Source organism: Sceloporus undulatus, chromosome 6, assembly GCF_019175285.1.
Source record: "Sceloporus undulatus isolate JIND9_A2432 ecotype Alabama chromosome 6, SceUnd_v1.1, whole genome shotgun sequence".
Taxonomy (NCBI): Eukaryota; Metazoa; Chordata; class Lepidosauria; order Squamata; family Phrynosomatidae; genus Sceloporus; species Sceloporus undulatus.
In genome coordinates this window covers 111,514,188-111,531,788 of record NC_056527.1, presented here as the reverse complement: position 1 = coordinate 111,531,788, position 17,601 = coordinate 111,514,188, and the positions used below count along the sequence as shown (strand labels likewise).

The 17,601-nt window shown below is 43.1% G+C and overlaps 2 protein-coding genes across 7 annotated transcripts in view; one reads left to right on the top strand and one right to left on the bottom strand.

Moving 5' to 3' along the window:
• The first annotated feature begins 5 nt into the window (after positions 1–5).
• On the top strand, positions 6–5,129 carry EMC4 (ER membrane protein complex subunit 4). Of its 4 annotated transcripts, none has more exons than XM_042471831.1 (6): positions 6–291; positions 2,681–2,768; positions 2,881–2,995; positions 3,144–3,297; positions 4,167–4,327; positions 4,830–5,129. In XM_042471831.1, exons 4-6 carry the CDS (start codon positions 3,186–3,188, stop codon positions 4,863–4,865), a joined length of 309 nt encoding a protein of 102 aa, XP_042327765.1. In that variant the 5' UTR covers positions 6–291; positions 2,681–2,768; positions 2,881–2,995; positions 3,144–3,185; the 3' UTR covers positions 4,866–5,129. The 4 variants fall into 4 exon arrangements, with proteins under 4 accessions (XP_042327765.1, XP_042327763.1, XP_042327764.1 ...); XM_042471829.1 differs by having other exon boundaries at positions 2,681–2,772; XM_042471830.1 differs by lacking the exon at positions 6–291 and adding an exon at positions 379–399 and having other exon boundaries at positions 2,681–2,772.
• An 892-nt stretch (positions 5,130–6,021) lies between these two features.
• SLC12A6 (solute carrier family 12 member 6) overlaps positions 6,022–17,601 on the bottom strand; it is a 45,766-nt gene continuing 34,186 nt past the window's right edge. For 2 of the 3 annotated variants that reach the window (XM_042471826.1, XM_042471827.1), the window contains 20 exons: positions 16,970–17,024; positions 16,353–16,483; positions 15,961–16,202; positions 15,454–15,668; positions 14,594–14,752; positions 13,956–14,054; positions 13,758–13,815; positions 12,904–13,078; positions 12,667–12,785; positions 12,491–12,589; positions 12,085–12,204; positions 11,400–11,504; positions 11,009–11,177; positions 9,531–9,726; positions 9,274–9,443; positions 9,015–9,146; positions 8,382–8,489; positions 8,097–8,281; positions 7,678–7,811; positions 6,022–7,492 (listed from right to left, as the gene is read on the bottom strand). In XM_042471826.1, the coding sequence (XP_042327760.1) occupies positions 7,401–7,492; positions 7,678–7,811; positions 8,097–8,281; positions 8,382–8,489; positions 9,015–9,146; positions 9,274–9,443; positions 9,531–9,726; positions 11,009–11,177; positions 11,400–11,504; positions 12,085–12,204; positions 12,491–12,589; positions 12,667–12,785; positions 12,904–13,078; positions 13,758–13,815; positions 13,956–14,054; positions 14,594–14,752; positions 15,454–15,668; positions 15,961–16,202; positions 16,353–16,483; positions 16,970–17,024 (2,763 nt within the window). In that variant the 3' untranslated portion in view covers positions 6,022–7,400. Of the gene's footprint in view, positions 7,493–7,677; positions 7,812–8,096; positions 8,291–8,381; positions 8,490–9,014; positions 9,147–9,273; positions 9,444–9,530; positions 9,727–11,008; positions 11,178–11,399; positions 11,505–12,084; positions 12,205–12,490; positions 12,590–12,666; positions 12,786–12,903; positions 13,079–13,757; positions 13,816–13,955; positions 14,055–14,593; positions 14,753–15,453; positions 15,669–15,960; positions 16,203–16,352; positions 16,484–16,969; positions 17,025–17,601 lie in introns of all 3 variants that reach the window. The other variant, XM_042471824.1, reaches the window with a different exon arrangement.

The window sequence follows — 17,601 nt, the reverse complement described above, 5'->3', positions numbered from 1 at the left end:
ACTCTGGGAACTGTAGTTCATTGTGGCACAGGAGCTGAGGCTAAAATGTCTCACAAAACTACAGTTCCCAGAATTCCATAGTATTGAGAGCCAGGACAGTTAAAGCGGTCTCAAAGTGGGTTATTCCTGCAGTGTGTTTTGGACCACAGTTGTATGGCTCTCTCATGCCTCTAATTCTATGGTTTTGGGTTTTAAAAACTTAAAAGGGCCTAGGGCTGGTGACGTCACCGGAAACAGGAAGCAGTGGGCGGAAGTGACCTCAGGAGAAGGAGGGGGAGACCCAGAGCAGAGGTAAGAGATCTTTATGGTGGTGACGATGATAAAGAGGCTTCCTAAATCCATCCTTGTGGCCAGTGCAGCTGCCTGTCCTTTATTCCATTCATTCATGTCATACATGAGGTGTGTCCACACTGACCCCTGCCATGGCTCCATCCAATGGGAAAAGACTGGGATGTGTAGTTTCTTACAAGGTGTTCAGCCTTCAAACTACAAATCCCAGGGTAGTGCAGGATGGAGCCAGGGCAAGTTAAAGGTCCAAAACACACACTGCAGAAATAACCCACTTTGAGACCGCTTTAACTGCCCTGGGCTCAATGCAAGGGAATCATAGGAATCGTAGTTCATTGTGGCACCAGAGCTCTCTCTCTCTCTCTCTGACAGAGGAGGCTCAATGTCTCACAAAACTACAGTTCCCAGGATTCCCTATCATTGAGTCAAGGCAGTTAAAGTGGTCCCAAACTGGGTTATTTCTGCAGTGTGTTTCGGACCAAAGTGTGTCGAAGCCACGTTATTTCTACAGTAGTGTTGCGGTTTGGGACTTGGACTCTGGTGACTAGGATTTGAACTCTAGCCATAATAATAATAATAATAATAATAATAATAATAATAATAAATTTATTTATACCTTGCCTCCAATGAGATCAAGGCTTACGACGATATTAAAAACGTTAAAATACAATAAAATGCAATGCCCCATAAAACCACACACTCACCACAAACAATAAACAATACAGTTGTGGCTGTTGTGGATCCAAAACAAACTGCAGTCCCCAGACAAGTCACACTCTCTCAGCCTCAGAGGAAGGCAATGGCAAAAAGAAGATGGCAAGAGGTAGCAGCAGTAAACAAAGCATTTGGTTGGATTCTATGGTTTGCAATAGGAGAGGCAGCTCTAGGTTGAGATAAGAATAAGGCTATAAAATTATATCTGTGTAAATCAAGGCATGTATTGTTATAGACGTGCGGGAAGTTTGTATTGTATATATTGGTTTGGTATAAGATGAGTTAAGACTACAGTGAAATTTCTAATAGCAAACCTTGATTTTGCCATTTTATATAAGGGACACCATTTCACTATGCTATTGTATTTAATGGGACTTGAGCATCCATGGATTTTATTATCCATTGGGGGTCCTGGAACCAAATCCCAGCAGATAACAAGGACCCACTGTATTATTATTATTATTATTATTATTATTATTATTATTATTATTATTATTATATTTATTTGTATCCCACTCTTTTCCCAGAACTGGGACCCAGAGCAGTTCACAGCATTGAAAGAACAAAACAATTAAAAACACAGAAAAGTGGTACATTAAAACAGAAATTGTTACAATATTAAAATAGATTGCTTATTAAAAGAATGAAATACAGTTGAAAAGTTAAAATGGTTTAAAATAATAATTGAAACAAAACTGTCAGTGGGAAACAACTTGAACACACACGACAACAGGATGTAGATGCATTCATAGTTGTAGTCTCAGGATTATTGCCTGGTCTCTGAACCTGGCCCTGAGTCTCCAAAGGCATCCATAGTTTTCAGACTAAGATTACAAATTTACATGAGCCATTTCCAGGTGAGGGACAGGAATGTCCATTCTCTAGTTTTACAGGTTTGGGCTCCAAGCAAAAGGAAAGGCCTGGGTAAGGGTCAAATAGTGTAGGGGCTTCACTAAGTGGCCTGAGGCAAGTCACACTCTCTCTGCCTCAGAGGAGGGCAATGGCACACCTCTTTTGAGCAAATCTTGCCAAATCTTTGTGATAGGGAATGTAATGAAGCCTGGAACATATGCAAAGGAGGGCGACTAAAATGGCAAAGGGTCTGGAAGCCATGCCCTGTGAGCAGTGACTTAAGAAGCTGGGTATGTTTAATCTGGAGAAGAGATGGTTAAGAGGTGATATGATAGCCCTGCTTAAATATTTGAAAGGGTGCCATACTGAGGAAGGAACAAGTTTGTTTTCTGCTGCTGCAGAGAATAGGGCAATGAGAATAGGAGCAATGGGTGCAAACTGCAGGAAAAGAGATTCCAGCTCAACATTAGGAGGAACATCCTGACAGTAAGGGCTGTGTGTTAAACAGTGGAACAAACTTCCTTGGAGTGTGGTTGAGTCTCCTTTGGAGGTTTTTAAATAGAGGCTCAATGGCCCTTGCAGTCTCTTCTAACTATGATTCTATAAGCAACAGACCAAAATTCTTTGAAGTTCCTCATGTTGTGGTGACCCCCAAACTTAAAATTATGGTGTCTCAGATCCTAAGAGCATCAGAAATATGTGTTTTCCAATGATCTTAGATGACCCCTGTGATCCCCCAAAGGGGTCACAACCCACAGGTTGAGAACTGCTGCACTAGATGCTGTCTGATCTTCTTAACAAGGGATTGTTTGTGCATCTTTTGCAGGGAACGATGAGCACTCCAGGAGGGTTGGTGACCAATCGCGGACGGCGTTTCAAATGGGCCATTGAGTTGAGCGGTCCAGGTAGTGGAAGTAGGTATGCATCTGCCGTGTCCATAAGTGGTCTCCCTGTGTAAGCGGATGGCTGGATCCCTGGCAGGTATGCATTTTTGACAGAAGTGGCACCCTTCTCATTTCTTGCCAGGGGCCGTAGTGACCGGAGCAGCGGTCAGGGGGACACTCTATATCCTATAGGCTACTCGGACAAGCAGGTACCAGATACCAGTGTCCAGGAAACAGATCGTATCCTGGTGGAAAAGGTAGTGTACTGCAGGAATGGAGGGACTGTTGGATTCTTCTGTGGGCGAGTGGGAATGTGGAATCAGGAGGCCACTGTGGGCTCCTTGGGTGTAGAATTTACCCCTTGAGTTCTACCTTTTTCTTTTTCTACCCATAACCTTCTTCTAGCGCTGCTGGGATATTGCCCTGGGTCCCCTGAAGCAAATCCCTATGAACCTGTTCATCATGTACATGGCAGGCAACACAATTTCCATCTTCCCCACCATGATGGTCTGTATGATGGCCTGGAGGCCCATCCAAGCACTCATGTCCATCTCTGCTAGTAAGTGCATTTGTTTATCTCTGCCCCTGCCATCCCCTTGTTCTTATGCTTTTATTTTACCGTGCCCTGCTTTTTGTTTGTTTTGCTTTAATAAGATTAACTCGGCTTCATCCCAGTCGGAGAAACCTTGTAGCACCTTTGAGTCTAACCATGCAAAAGAAGTTGTAGCATTAGCTTTTGTAAACTTAGTTCTACTTCCTTAGATGCATAGAGTTTATCCAAGCACATATCCTGGCTCACTGTAAGCTGAAGCTTCCTTTTCTTGTCCTCTATGAGTAATATTTGTGCTATTTTCTTTGCCCATTGGCAGCAAAAAAGCATAGGTAAGATAAGTCACTCAAAAAATATACATGGCATAGTGATCTGTTTGCCCTTGAAAATCATTCTGAGATTTTATAGGTATTTCAGCCCAATCTCATATTGCAGAGCTGCTGTAACTGCAAAAAGGTGTGTAGTATCCCTATACCTCATTGTGAGCATCTTTCACAAACAACATGGACTGTGTCTAGGTCTGGAGTTTATAAGCAGGCTGCTTTAAATGAAGTGTTGATCAGTAGTTCTTTTCATATAAATAATTACTGATTAATTATCCACAGACTTTCCTTAGTAGTACTGCTACAGCCCACATGTTGTTCACTGAGCAGGTAATATATACTCATTTGTCCACAGCAGAAATGTTTGACTTAGGTCTGCATTGCAACTCTATTTCTTACACTATTAGCATGAAAGGACGCTCTCTTATAATTCAGCCAAAAAGGTACTCTCATTTCTAAACACTTAGGTTTACACATTCAGAGATCGCACTGTGTGGAATCTGTCCTTTTTTCTGTCCATTCTACCTCTTGATTGTTGTGCTATTCTCCCCACAGCCTTCAAATTACTGGAGAGTTCAAGCCAAAAATTCCTTCAGGGTCTGGTGTACTTAATTGGAAACCTCTTAGGGTTGGCTTTGGCTGTTTACAAGTGCCAGTCAATGGGATTGTTGCCAACACATGCTTCTGACTGGCTGGCTTTTATTGAACCACCTGAGGTGAGTCTGAGAATTTGGGAGTTTCAAGAGGAATACTGGCTTAAGAATGAGTTTGTAGGGAAGAAATTCATCTTCCTTTTTCACCTGGGGACATGTCTTAATTTCTTGTTGTCAGCCTTAAAGTCATTTCTGACTTAGGGCAACACTATCATGGGGTTTTCTTGGCAGAATTTGTTCAGAGGGGGGTTGCAACCCTGGTCTCGCAGTGTCCTAGTCCAGCACTCAAACCATTACCCCACAGATAGGTTCTTGGAAGAAAGGTAAAGGGGATGGAAAGATGAACCAAAATTTGTTTCCCTCAACGAGAGTTGCAGTCCTCTGGATTTTCAACTCCATGAAAGCTAAAGTAATTTAACAAAATCACAGATATGGATGTTTATATTATCTTGCTTGTTTTGTTATTGTTGTTGTTGTTTGGAACCCTAGTTTTAAGAATAGCTTAACTGTGAAAATGTTTGCTGAGGTTCATGGCTCACATTCCCTTTCTTTCTTTTACATTCAGCGCATGGAGTTCACAGGTGGGGGTCTTGTGCTATGACCCAACTCAGTGTCAGAAACTAAGTGTTGCATTAGATGTCTGGATCACCGGATGTTCTTCTCTCACTCAACCTCATTCCCTCATAAAGCTGCCGATTCTTAAGTGAACGCTGCTGTTCTGTGGAACATAAGATGAAAAATGCAGAGACAAGAAGAACAAAATGCAAAGGACTGATATGCTGCATGGGGAGAGGCAGAAGGCTCACCCTGACGGGTTTTTACCTTTCCTCTTCTGTTTAAAGCAGAATAAAAGTGCTAACACAAACCTCTTTGCATAGCTTTCCTAGAATGGCTACCAGAAGTTCTAACAGTGAATAACCAAGCTTTTGTTTCCTTTTTATGTAACATAGAAATGCTTGCTATGGTCATGCAAACATTCATCTGGATCCTATCCATACCATCTCTACCTTTAAAAAAAAGCCTCTGAAATATTCAACTCTAAAGATAGGCTAGAAGAGCTATAGGCATGCTGATGTTTGCTCATATAATGTCTTGAAGAATTGTCATTTGTCTTTGCAGATCAATGCAATCAGAAATTAATTCAAAATAAGCAAGTGTGTTTCATCCAGAGAAAGGGCTATTCAATGCATTTATGTCCCTCACTTGATTTTTCAACCAGTGATATGAACAAACACTATAGGATCAAAGCCTAGCCTGTGATGGCTGATTCACCCACACCCAACACTCCCTAGACCATTGCATTTGGCTTATTCTGGCAATTTACTCTAAAGCAGGGGGATGGCACAGTCCAGAACCTGGAGAGCCACAGTCACTGTTTTGGATGATCTGGAAGTGAGTTGCAATTCCTGGTCACCTTTTGTGCCCATTAATGGAGATGGTTGTACCTTTGGTGTGGGGGTTGTAGGGGATTGAAATAGTTGCAGAGCTGCTGGTATTGAAGGTGGGTTTTTTTGTGCTGAAGTTGGAAGAGGGTTCTGGAGGTTCCCGTGAAATTCCCAAGGGCTGCAAGAATCCCATCCCAGTTATAAACTAAGGTGGGCAATTTGAAGTCTTCCAAGTGACATTAAATTGCAACTCTCACCAGTCTAGCCTACTGTAACCAGCTTTGAAATACAGTAGGAGTTGCAGACCAATCATGTCTGGAATGCCACAAGTTACACTCCCCTATGACCTTACAGGATGACAAAGAGGCAAAATTATATATAAAATGTTTATTCTTTACATAATTCAGGAAGCAAAAAACAAACAACTTGATGCTATGTAAACAAGGTCACACCCCCAATAAATTAAGGTCTCCCCCAAAAGAAAAAGGTGAGGAAAGTATGTGAAATTCCCTTTAAAAATAAGACAGGAGAGGCTAGAGATGCATCTGCTTTAAGGCTATCTCAAGGGAATGGTCCCTGTATACTATTTGTGAGCAAGGGCATGGGCAGATTTAGACATCCATGATTGAAACAGAAAGGGACAATATGGACACCACCTTTTCTCCGTGTTTGCTTTTGTCAGGATAGGAAGGACTCATTCTCAACACACACACAAATCAAGTTGTGGAGCCTCACCACTGAGACACTTAATAGTTCGATATAGAGTTACTTCCCTCTTACCCAATTTTTGGGATGGGATAGCTGTTCAGGAGCACAAAGACAGTTAAGCAAGTCAGAAGATACTGCTGTTTGCCTCTCTTTTAAAGTTAGGAAAGAGAAAACGTTCCTCCTCAACATAACCATTAGATAGTACAGCTTCTTCTGCTCATCAGTCATTTTATAGAATATCTGCAAACACCGGGTAAAACAGACTCCTACCTTCTTTGACTAGAAGGGAGTGTGAGAGCCACAGGGGGAAAAGACTGGCAGGACAGTTCCTTCACCAGTATGCCACTTCTACTCTGGCTAAATGAATCAACCATCCACCACCATCATGCCTTAACAAGCAGTGAACTGGGAATACAACATCCCATAAAGGTCTAGGATAGTGGGTAAGTACTCAGGAAGTCAGCTCCATCTTTCTAAATGCCCTTCCCTTTGTGTTGAGGGAAAGATAGAGAAAGACTTTGGCACTGACCAAAAGAGAATGGCACAATGGAGGCTGCATCTCTCTTCCCCCTTTCTGTCTCTTAATAGACAGTGGCATGTAGCTGCTCATCCAGATGAAATATTCTGTTGCCTTATTCTTGTTTAGCGAAGAGTTCCAGTGGCAACTAGAAAATCAAAGCAGTGAGTTTCTCCCTGCTCTTTTGCTCCTTTTACCCCCAGCAAAATTAGTACCTGACTCACTAGCTCCTATATTTCTTGGCAAGAGACTGAGCCATCTCCCACTCAAGTCTAAAAGCGTACGTAGTTCCTAGCATGTACCTTTAACCTTATGGAAGTATAGGAGGGAATGTCAACATTCCCTCCTCCAAAAGGAGAAAAATCACCTTATCTTAAGCCCCCAATTGCCACTGGAAAAGAAAGCAAAGGTGGTGTGGCACTGCTAGCTGCTCTTCTTGGGAGATCAAGTAGCAGGTGGTAACAGGCAGGAAGCAGATGTCAATTTGACAGAACTAAGTCCATCAGGAGGAAGACCTCCCATGCCTCTAGGAATAGATGGTGATAACTTCACTGCCACCACCTCGCACAAGTAGTACTCGCTCCAACCCCTCTGTGAGGACCTCCAGGAATTCCATATCTGGACAGAGGAGAGTCAAGGAAGCAGACATGCAAAAGCATCCAGACACCACATCTAATCCCTCTTGTGCCCCACTGTAAGATGAAAACATTTCCTTTTTTGGATCATAATTCCTAGACTCTGCCAAGCAGCATAGTCAAGATTTCCAAAGTCTGAATAAAAGAAACCTTTCCAGATAAGGATACAGTTCTCATCACCCTCAGGATTGCGTGGTGGACCTGGCATGTTGAGTAGCACCAGCTTAGCCTCATGGGACTTGTTCACGATAACCTCATTGAGCTTGACAGCTGTGTGCATACGTCGCACATTGGATTGATCCCTGGATGGGAAGAGACACATTAACGCCAAAACCTTACATATGGAGATATGAACAGAAAATCAGTAATAGTTATAAGGGAGCAACAAATAAGTTTCTTTCTTGCAATTCCCACCATGGTTGGTTGGGAAGAAAATGGTGCCACAAGTGGTCTTGCCATAGAACAGAACTGTGCCACTGGGGGACACAAGATCATTTCTGCATCACTATCAAAGAGGAACCCAAAGGAAGCAAGGAATCTTGGGAAGGAGTTAAGTGAAGAGGCCTGAGATATCAAGTGTTCCTTACGGGCGCATGTTTAAGAGATCTTGGAAACCCTCCAGTGTCTTCTGTTTCTGTCCACGGTTTGCCATGTACTTGTCCTTGGTCCATGTCATGTGCACCTTCTCCTGATAAGTCTCAGTCTCTTCATCATCATCTGAGCCAATACTGGTCAGCCGCAACATAGAATTCCTGTCTTTCACAAGCTGAGCCTGTGAGAACGTTATTAGGGAAAGCAGTAAAGGAGCATCCAGAAACTGCTGAGTTATTTTCAACCTGTTCCCTCCCACCTTATGTCTCAGAAAAACTTACTTCTCGGTCTCGCTCTGTCTTAGACAGACGCATTTGTCGCAGCATCTGGCAGCGCTGCTCCATCATCAGGGTGCGCTCATATGTATAGGCAGAGATGTCACTGTCATGCTGCCAAGGATAAGAAGAAAGGAGGACTTGAACCAAACTATACCCAGCCCACTTCTAGCTACATCTAACAGACTATATCATTCCCATATGTCTCTCTAACTTACCAAATGACATATCTTCACACATATTGGATTTCCATTGCTACAAACATGTATTGAAAACAGAATCAAACAGTTTCTTTGAAAGGTAAGAAACATGCAAAAACAAAGATCAAAGTGGCTAATTCTCTTGGCTATGGAAGGAGAAAAAATCAGCTCACAGCTTGTAGGAATGTTATCAAAGCAAGGTATTTCATTATGGTCTTTGGAGTGTACCCACAGAATTCTGGGATTCAGGACTGAATGAGGTGGGAGATGCCCTCTCGCACCTTGGCAGCCACCGTAATCTGGAAGTCAATATGCTTTAGACCTTGTTCTGTATCCACCAATTAATTTCCAGCTCTCATTTGCCTAGCATCAAGCTAAGTTGTTGACTGGGGCGCCCTACAGTGTCTCCAACCAATCCTTGCCTCCTGCTGTGTCTCACCATTTCCACCACTTCCACCTCTGCCTCAATGCGGAGATGATACAGGAATGTTGCCAAATCTTTCTTCATCTGGATGCTGTTGTCTTCCAGCTGGGCCACTGTAAAGATGCGGATTTTGCATTTACGCCACACCTTGGAAGTGGAAAAGGGAAAATGAATCAGCATCCCCTCTGCCAGCTTAACTTCCCCACTACTTCCCTTCCAAAATAATGTCTCTTCCAACTCTACAATTCTATGATTCTGTGTCTCCCATAAGCACCTTGTGCTGCTTCAAAAGGAAGGGAAGTAGCATCAGCATTCCACCATCATGCACAATCCACCAAACATCAATGTTCCCCTCAGGGAAGGGCTCCACGTTGCTAGGGAAGAAGGCTACATTCTTTGCCACAAGTAAGGCTAGGTGGGCAGCTGTAGTCACCCGGACTGTGCCTGAAAAATAGAAATGTAAAGTCATGAAGAATGGTTCACCTGGCTGTGGTCAACCACCCCCTTGCCTTTTAACACCCACCGTCATACCAATAAAGTTCTTCCAAGAACGGGCATCCTCGCTCTGGCGCCAGGCATTGGGCCAGCCCATCACTACAGTGTTGTGCTTCATACCACCCAGCCCACAGGACTGAATGAGGTGGGAGATGCCCTCTCGCACCTTGGCAGCCACCACAATCTGGCAGAAGCCTTTCACTCGTTCTGTCTCCATCAGATGCTTGATGGTCTGAAACAACATACAGAAAGGTGCTAGAAGGTGTTAACATGTAAAGAACTCAGTTTCCCAGCCCAGGGAAGGCTTTTTCAGAGTGAAATCTGGTGAAGAGGATGCATCATAATATTTGTCTTTCAAGTATACTGTAGGTATGGTTGTATCCACAGGGGGAGCATTCTTTAAAATAACACTATTGGCAAGTTTGTGGCAGGAGCCAACAGAACTGAGATTCAGCTCTGGTAAATATGAGACATCAATATATTTGATTATCTTCTTTTTTTTTTCTTTTCTTTTTTTTTAAGAAAGTAAACAGCCCATGAACAAGATACCCCTCATAGATGCTTTCCATCTTAAATGAAAGAAATAAACTGAGATCCAGACTGAACCTACATGTCCTGCAGCCTGGCTGTTTGTAATCAAGACTAATATCATCCATTTCCCTACAAGCAAATTTGAGTGTGGTCTGACCATATTTATAGCTAGGATAGAAGAACCAAACCAGGTTAAGGCCAAACCAGAGACAGGCATGCTTAATAAACATGATTGTTGGTTCAGCTAGAATGGTAACTTTTAACCAGAAAAACAGTATAGACTGGGGAGGAGAGCAATAAACCCTGTGTCCTTCCCCACCATACTTCTCTACTGCTGTAAGATATTTTTTACCAGCCCATTTCTAATGCTGGAAAAAAGTTAGACTAAGGAAAACAGCTTAAAGTAACCAGTGATTGAATCACAACTTAAACTATAGGTTTATATCCTCAAACACAGCCTGCACACATGGAATCATCCTTCGATTACTGATAAATTTTTCTATCTCTCACTCCTCCTTTAAGAAAGGTGCACATGCATGCTCTTGCCTTTAGCTGGTCATATTCCAGGGTCTGTTCCAGCAGCTAGTGCTAGAACCTTCAAATCCGAGCACAACTTAGAGGAAGAGCTCCTGCTTTGCATAAAAAGGTTCATATACCAGTATCTCCAATGCAATGCATTTCAGGTGGCCAAGCTTGAAAGCCCAAGATTTCTAAGGTTTTGGAGAGCTGCTAGTTATCAGAAAACAGTACTGGACTACTGATCTATGGTTGCTTAAGTATAAGCCAGACTCCCATATTCTTCTGTATCCAGTGGAGAATTTTATTTTATGCCTGAATAACCACAGCTAGCACTTGTGCATTTGAGACTAGGAGGCAGGGCTTACAAGCCTGATGGTTTGGATGCAATATAGCATTGGGACTTAAACCTTCTTACTTGACCAATAAAATACATTAAGTTGAAATGGGCTTGGGCAGAGGTTCACCTGCTCAGCTGCCAGTGCCTCACTGTAGCACTCCAGGAAGTTGCCCACCATGACAGAACCTACAATCGTGAGGCCCTTGCCAGCTTTCAGCTGGGAAGCAAAGGTGAGCAGGCGTGGATGCTTCACGTGTAGGTCCTCATCCAGCTTCAGCAGCACCAGCAGTTGTGGCCTAGGAAGAAAAGGATGCCCAGGATGCACATATGAAGGTGAAGTAGCAGGATGAGTTCAGGCTGTTACACAGAGGCACATATTCACAAACACAAATGGAGCAGCTGATAGTGCAACACACATACATATGCACTGATATAGACACAGACACGTGCACATGTTTCTGCCTCATATACCCCACAATGAGGTGGCTGAGTCAAAAAGCAGCATGTTTTTTCCCTACCTCCAGTTCTTGGTGTGGGGTGGCCCTTCCTCAAGGCGCAGCAAGGCAAAGCGGGCTGCGCTCAGGGACAGGCCACGGATTCCGTCTCCCCACTCCTTCTCAGCCCTGGGGGATGCACAAACTGTTCAGCCAAACGAGGAACTTAGGAGAGCAAGACACCCAATACTCCTCCTTTCTAGAATTCATTGCAGTGGGGGGAGGATAAATGGACTAGGGCAATCATGCACACAGTCACCTCAGGGGAAGAGGCATTAGGATCCCCACTCTCATCACCACTTGGTTCTAAATCTCTCATCCTTCACAGAAAGGGATGCAAAAGATCTTGGTTCAAAATCTTTTGCCCCATGATAAGCATGGCAGTTTTCACAGTGGGGAGAGCAGAAACCCTGACCCTGCTTGTTCTGTAAGTAAAGAGGTAGGTCCTAATAATTTTGGCTGTAACTATTCCCAGGAGTTAAATACAGAATCCAAAGGCTAAGATCCAGAAACCTACTTTCACCTTCCAATTTTAGCAAGTGTGCAAAAGGTTAAATGGCATGGAGAAACCAAGGACTCTGTGCATTCCCCACTACAGACTGGGCGAGTGTGTACAGTGACAAAGAATGCTCCCTGCTTGAAGGAGAAGAGGTTGCATAAAGGAGGGGGGATCTAGACCCCAGAGCCCCACAACATTACAAGAACTTACCCATGGTACTCAATATATTTGTAGATCATTCCAGCTATCACCATAGCGACAATGGCATAATACCATGAGGAAATGAACATGAGTGCTACACAAATACTCATGCCCATGAAGGAGAGTGCCCTGCAGAGAGAGAAAGAGGGTGCATACAGTCCATGGTCTAGTAGAAGGTCAGCAGAGAAATAGTTTTTGTTTCTGCTGTTTAAATGCATGGTGAGATTTTTAGAATGATGAAAAACTAAGTCCCACCCAAAATTATTGCACCTCAGTTCCCCAATGACACTCTAATCTTCAGATCCTATTCTTTTGGTACAGCTGGGTAAAACACTTGTGAGTCTACATCCCATCACCTCCTCATATAAGCACCCATCAATGATCTACCCACTCTCAGGTACTGCAGCATTCTTACCAGTGGTAGTACCGAAAGCGTGGTCTCCAGTTGGGGGTACGCAGTAGGGTTTGTAAGGCGCAGGCCAGGTTGACAAAGAGGTAACACATCAGGAAGAACCTAGGAGAGAAAAGCAAGCAGAGTCAGTGGTGCCATGTATCCTAGGAACCTCATCCCATGCTAGATATAGCACTCACATGGAAAGGATGGGAGCAACCATATCCAAAGAGGCAATAAGGATCCCTAATTCTGCGATGCCTGCTGTCAAGAGCAAAGCCCATGTGGGCTCTCCGTTGGCTTTTCCATGGCCAAATACCTAGAGTGTGTAAAAGAGAAAGAAAGAGAGATCACATTGGTAATCCTTAGAAACCAGCTGCTCAGAACAAAATGTGCTTTTAGTGTGTGCCAAGACAATACAATGATGTTGCTCCTACCCGCAGAAAGGGTATAATGTTGTCCTTAGCTATGGCCTGCAACAGTCGGGGTGCACCAGTGAGGCTTTGCAGCCCAGCTCCACATGTGGAGAAGAATGAACCAATGACAATGACCCAAGGAGAGGGCCAGGACAGTGTCCCTACTACCAGGTTCCCCTTCACTGAGTCACCAAACCTATTTAATGGAAGAAAAGAATAATACCATCAGTTGCCTGCCTAAGGTGTAAGCATGCAGGTTTCCAGTTAAAACAAACACTCCAGTTAGCATAAAATCCAGAAGACACAGTGATGGATCCAAACTAAGCTTGTTGCACTTATATCTGTCTGAGTTCAATAAGAATAACTGCAACTAGTAGGACAAGAGGGAGACTGCTTTACAGATGGGTAGACTCAATGCAGCCATGACTAAGTCTACAAAACCTGAGCAGGGCTGTTGATAACAGGATGACTTGGAGGTCTCTCATTCACAGGGTCATCATAAGTCAAAGTGAACTAGACAGCACTTAGCAAGACAAATGTTACTGTGTCTCTCATACACACACACACACACACACGTGTGAGTGTGTTCCATGGGACTTATTCCCGGATAAGCAGAAACAGGATTTCAGTTTTAGCTTGAATCCAGCCCACAGAAAAGAAGCAAGAGAGAAAAATAACAGCAAATATCCCAATGTATAAAGGGACAAAGATCTAAGTAGGTCAAGAATGCATACCAAAGAATCCAGATTCAGATCCTAAAATGCAGCTCCATTTTAAATCTATACAATCTAATATTTGCATCCAGAATAACATTACATAAATGATTTATATTTGAGGATTACAGTATTAGGGAAATATAGGGCACAACTACTTACTTGTCTCTCAGTACAACACCTTCCACACAAGCTCCAAACAGCACTACATTGCTAAGATCTGGAGTGGCAAAGAGTCAAGGAGCAGTAAGTTATTTATGTCCATTATAATTTAAATGACCTTTACATGCACAGACTGCTCTTGGCATTATCTTTCCCTTGCTTATTGACTGTGTTGCCTTGCTTTGGCATGAAGGATACACACAAAAGAAGTGGTGAGAATGGCCAGGATGGTTCCAATGGGAATAGATTTTTGGGCATCCTTTAGATCCCCAGAACGATTTGATCCAGCCATGATTCCTGTGAAGACAAAACCAAAGAACCCATGTATAGAAGAATCCTTGGGTGACTCATCATTGGTAGCTGAAAACAGCAATGGTGATATCTGTGAATTCTGCACCACATTCATAAAGCATCAGTTTGGGAAAACAAGAAAATCAAATTCTGTGCCTAAAAGATGCATAATTAAGGAAGTATAATGATTCCTCACTTAAGCCTTTCTAAAGAGGATCCATTACTCTAATTTCAGTTAAAAACCTGCTAATCTTATGACAAGCAACAGAGAGAAGGACCTTGACCCTGTGCATCAGACCAGACCATTGCAGGGGAACAAAAACAACAGGATAATGGCAACAAATCCACATCTAATTCCATTCACAGTATCAGGAAGTATTAAGCCTCATTCCCCCAGGACAAGAGACCGGAATTTGCTGAAAACCACAATGGCCTATAAAAGAGATGGACTCAGAAGAAAAGCCTGTCAGATGCAGTGCCAGCTGCCTACTTTTCTGGTGATCTGGAGATATCTGAACAACGCGCAGCAGCAACATAGCTCTTACCAGTGACTGAGGGGAAGAAGATGCCCACAAGAAGGGTAAAAGAAGTGGTGATATCAGCCAGCACATACTGCTGATTGAGGGCTCCGCCAGCATCAACTGAGTGCAATGATGGTTTCTCAATGATCTCCCCTTTCATCAGATAGCTGCTCCAAAGATTCTCTGTAATTATTATTGTTATCACAATCAGCATCAACCACAGCATCAACATTTTTCTCTTTCTTTTTTAATTCCAAGAAGCTAAGGGCAGTGTAGAATCTATGTCTAGCTATCTGCACACCAGCCCTGTGAGGGAGGTTTAGTTGAGAGACGTGGCTTGACCCCAGTGATTGAAGTGGACATCTATGGAAGGCTAGGGAGACCTCCCCCCAATGTTCTCAAGAGTGCAGGGGCATTTCCCCATGTTTTAAGCCCAGAAGAAACTTTTTAATAACAACAGGAAGTAAGCATAAGTCACTTCCAGTTACTTTAAAAAAAGTCTCCTAGGCCTAAATTGAGGCCCACATATGATGCAGGCTGGGCCAGTGACATGACCTTTTGCGCACTCATATTCCAGTGTAAAGCCTTTTCTCCAACCCCCCCCCCACCCCCCACAGCATGGAAAGTGAAATCTGTATGAGGATCACTAGCGGAGGAGGTGAAGGGAAGCCCCTCCATCCCATCCCACATAGGATTATTGCACAGGTTGCTTTCTGTTTGTTTGTTTGTTTCCTGCTAGTAGACACAGGAAAAAAACAACCTGTAGGAAATTAATTGGGAAATCACTCAGCAGTAATGGAAGTGTTCACTATAGGACATTTCTTGGACTGCGCACAACGGGAAAAAGCAATGCACTGTTGATAGGGAAAAGAGGCTTTCCTCACCAGCAATAATGCCACTAGCCAATCCTGGAATGCCCTGGATAACAGTAACGTTGTTGTGTAGAAAATAATCATCACATGAGCCATTGAGGCGTTTGGTGGAATTACAGAAGAACTCCCACAGGCGAGTGTGTACCGTGGCATTGTCATGCTCCTCAGTCTTAGCACATATGTCAATCTGGTGTTGGGAGAGGGAACGGTTCCCCAGCATACACACACTGAATGGAGAGGAGATACAGAAAAATGAGCAGAAGAGCTTTTATCCACAAGTACATAAACCATTTGCAGAATCCTGACTCTATCCTAAGGGAAATGTAACTCCTGATTGTCCTGAGAGCTGTGTAGTCTTCTAAAATTGCCAAAAAGGATTCCTTGCACTTTCACAAAACAGAATCAAAAACAATATAGCAGATCTGGATTTGCCCAGCATTATGTGGTGGGAGCCACAACTTTCAGATTAATTAAAAGAGAAGATGGGATTAGCCACCTCTGAGCATACTAGTGACCTACGGGAAACTGGGAGGTGCAAAGGATGACTTGATGGCACCAGCATAGATGGCAAGGATGGAGACGATGACACAGGCGAGAAAGAGAGAGGCGAACTTGTTCACGTAACGCACGCCCACGAACACCACCAGCACCATAACCACCAGAAAGGCTGAGCCATACACCCGCATGTTGTTCAACAAAGCAGCCGACTCCTTCAGTGGATCCTGACTATGGAAGATTGCTGCCTCAGGGGCAATGTACATCTGAGAGAAGGGGAGAAACAGACACATCATTTTTGGGAAAGGTAGCAGCTGTAGGTAATGCAAATGATCTTCTGGTGTGGGCCAGTTAAGTGGCATTCTCTGAGGTGAATGAATGCTTTATAATGATCTTACAGCATGCTGAATTCTTACCAGGAAAATTTCTATGGCCCCCAAGATATACATTGCAGCTGCAAAGGTGGTGCCCAGATAAAAGCAGAGTCCTACAGCACCTCCAAATTCAGGCCCCAGTGCTCGTGAAATCATGAAGTACGATCCCCCAGCTACAGAGAGAAAACAAAGAAGAAGACTCCAGATGGAAAGAGCTGGGGTAGGTGGGTTAAGTTAGTAATTTTACTATTTACACTTCAAAACTACTCTAATCCTGGTGTAGTAGAATGCATTTATTTTACAGTGTAAATTCACCAGAGGAGCCCCCAGATAGTTTACAGTAAACACACAAATACAATCAAATACACCAAGAAGATAAAAGCAATGGACATGAGACAACAAGGAGTTTGTCAAAGGCTATTTTTAAAGATATCAAATACCATCAAATGTCATTAAAAGCCCAAGAATAGAATGGACTTGGCCTGAAACCTAGAACAATAATGGTATGCTTAGAGAAAGAGTGCCTTAAGCAGGGCACTGCCAAAGGAAAATCGTTCCATGGTAGGGTACTACCTTAAGTTTAGAGGGTCCACAAAATGATCACATCTGATGGTCAGCTACATGTGGGAGGTAGTGGTTGTTTAATATTAGATACTCACCAGGCACAACTCCATTGGTGGCAATGGCACTCATGGAGATAGCTGTCAGCAGTGTCTGTAAAGGAGACAAGAAATTGACAACAAGTGGATTTAGATGACAAATAGATGAAAATTTTGTTTTGCCTATTTTTATCACTGTGTGATGAGACTACAGATGTAAAGGCTGATGAACATATTTTATAATTTACAGATCCTATTATAACAATTCTGTTTTCTATTCTAGCCAGTTTCACATAAAAGTAACTTATTGTGGTGTGCAGCTTCATTTTGTTTCTCAGCTGATATTGTTATGGGAAACTGAGATGCCAGGGCGGAAGTAGTCCTTCCTTTTAATAGAATGGTCAAAAAAGAAAAAAGAAAAAAAGAGGTGGGGGTCAGAGAGGAGGATAGACAACATTCCAAAAGATAGAACAGTAGGTCAGCTTAGGAAAATGTAGAACAGCTGAAGAAACAAGGACTGTCAATGATTCAGCACACAACTGAATATTCCCGAGGAGGATTTTTCAACGTGAATATTCTAATCTTGTGATCTTTATGTTGACATTTCAGCGATGTCATGTTAAGGTAAGAAAGTCTTTCCCTTTCCCACTCCATGAACTGGAGGCTCTTGTTACTCACACAAGTCTGTATCA

What these genes read in the sequence shown, in the direction of transcription:
- EMC4 (XM_042471829.1), top strand. Translation starts at nt 2,687, where the DNA reads ATGAGCACTCCAGGAGGGTTGGTGACCAATCGCGGACGGCGTTTCAAA. An exon ending in GGTCCAGGTAGTGGAAGTAG is followed by an intron (nt 2,773 to 2,880) that starts GTATGCATCTGC and finishes ATTTCTTGCCAG; the next exon opens with GGGCCGTAGTGACCGGAGCA. An exon ending in CTTTTATTGAACCACCTGAG is followed by an intron (nt 4,328 to 4,829) that starts GTGAGTCTGAGA and finishes TTTTACATTCAG; the next exon opens with CGCATGGAGTTCACAGGTGG.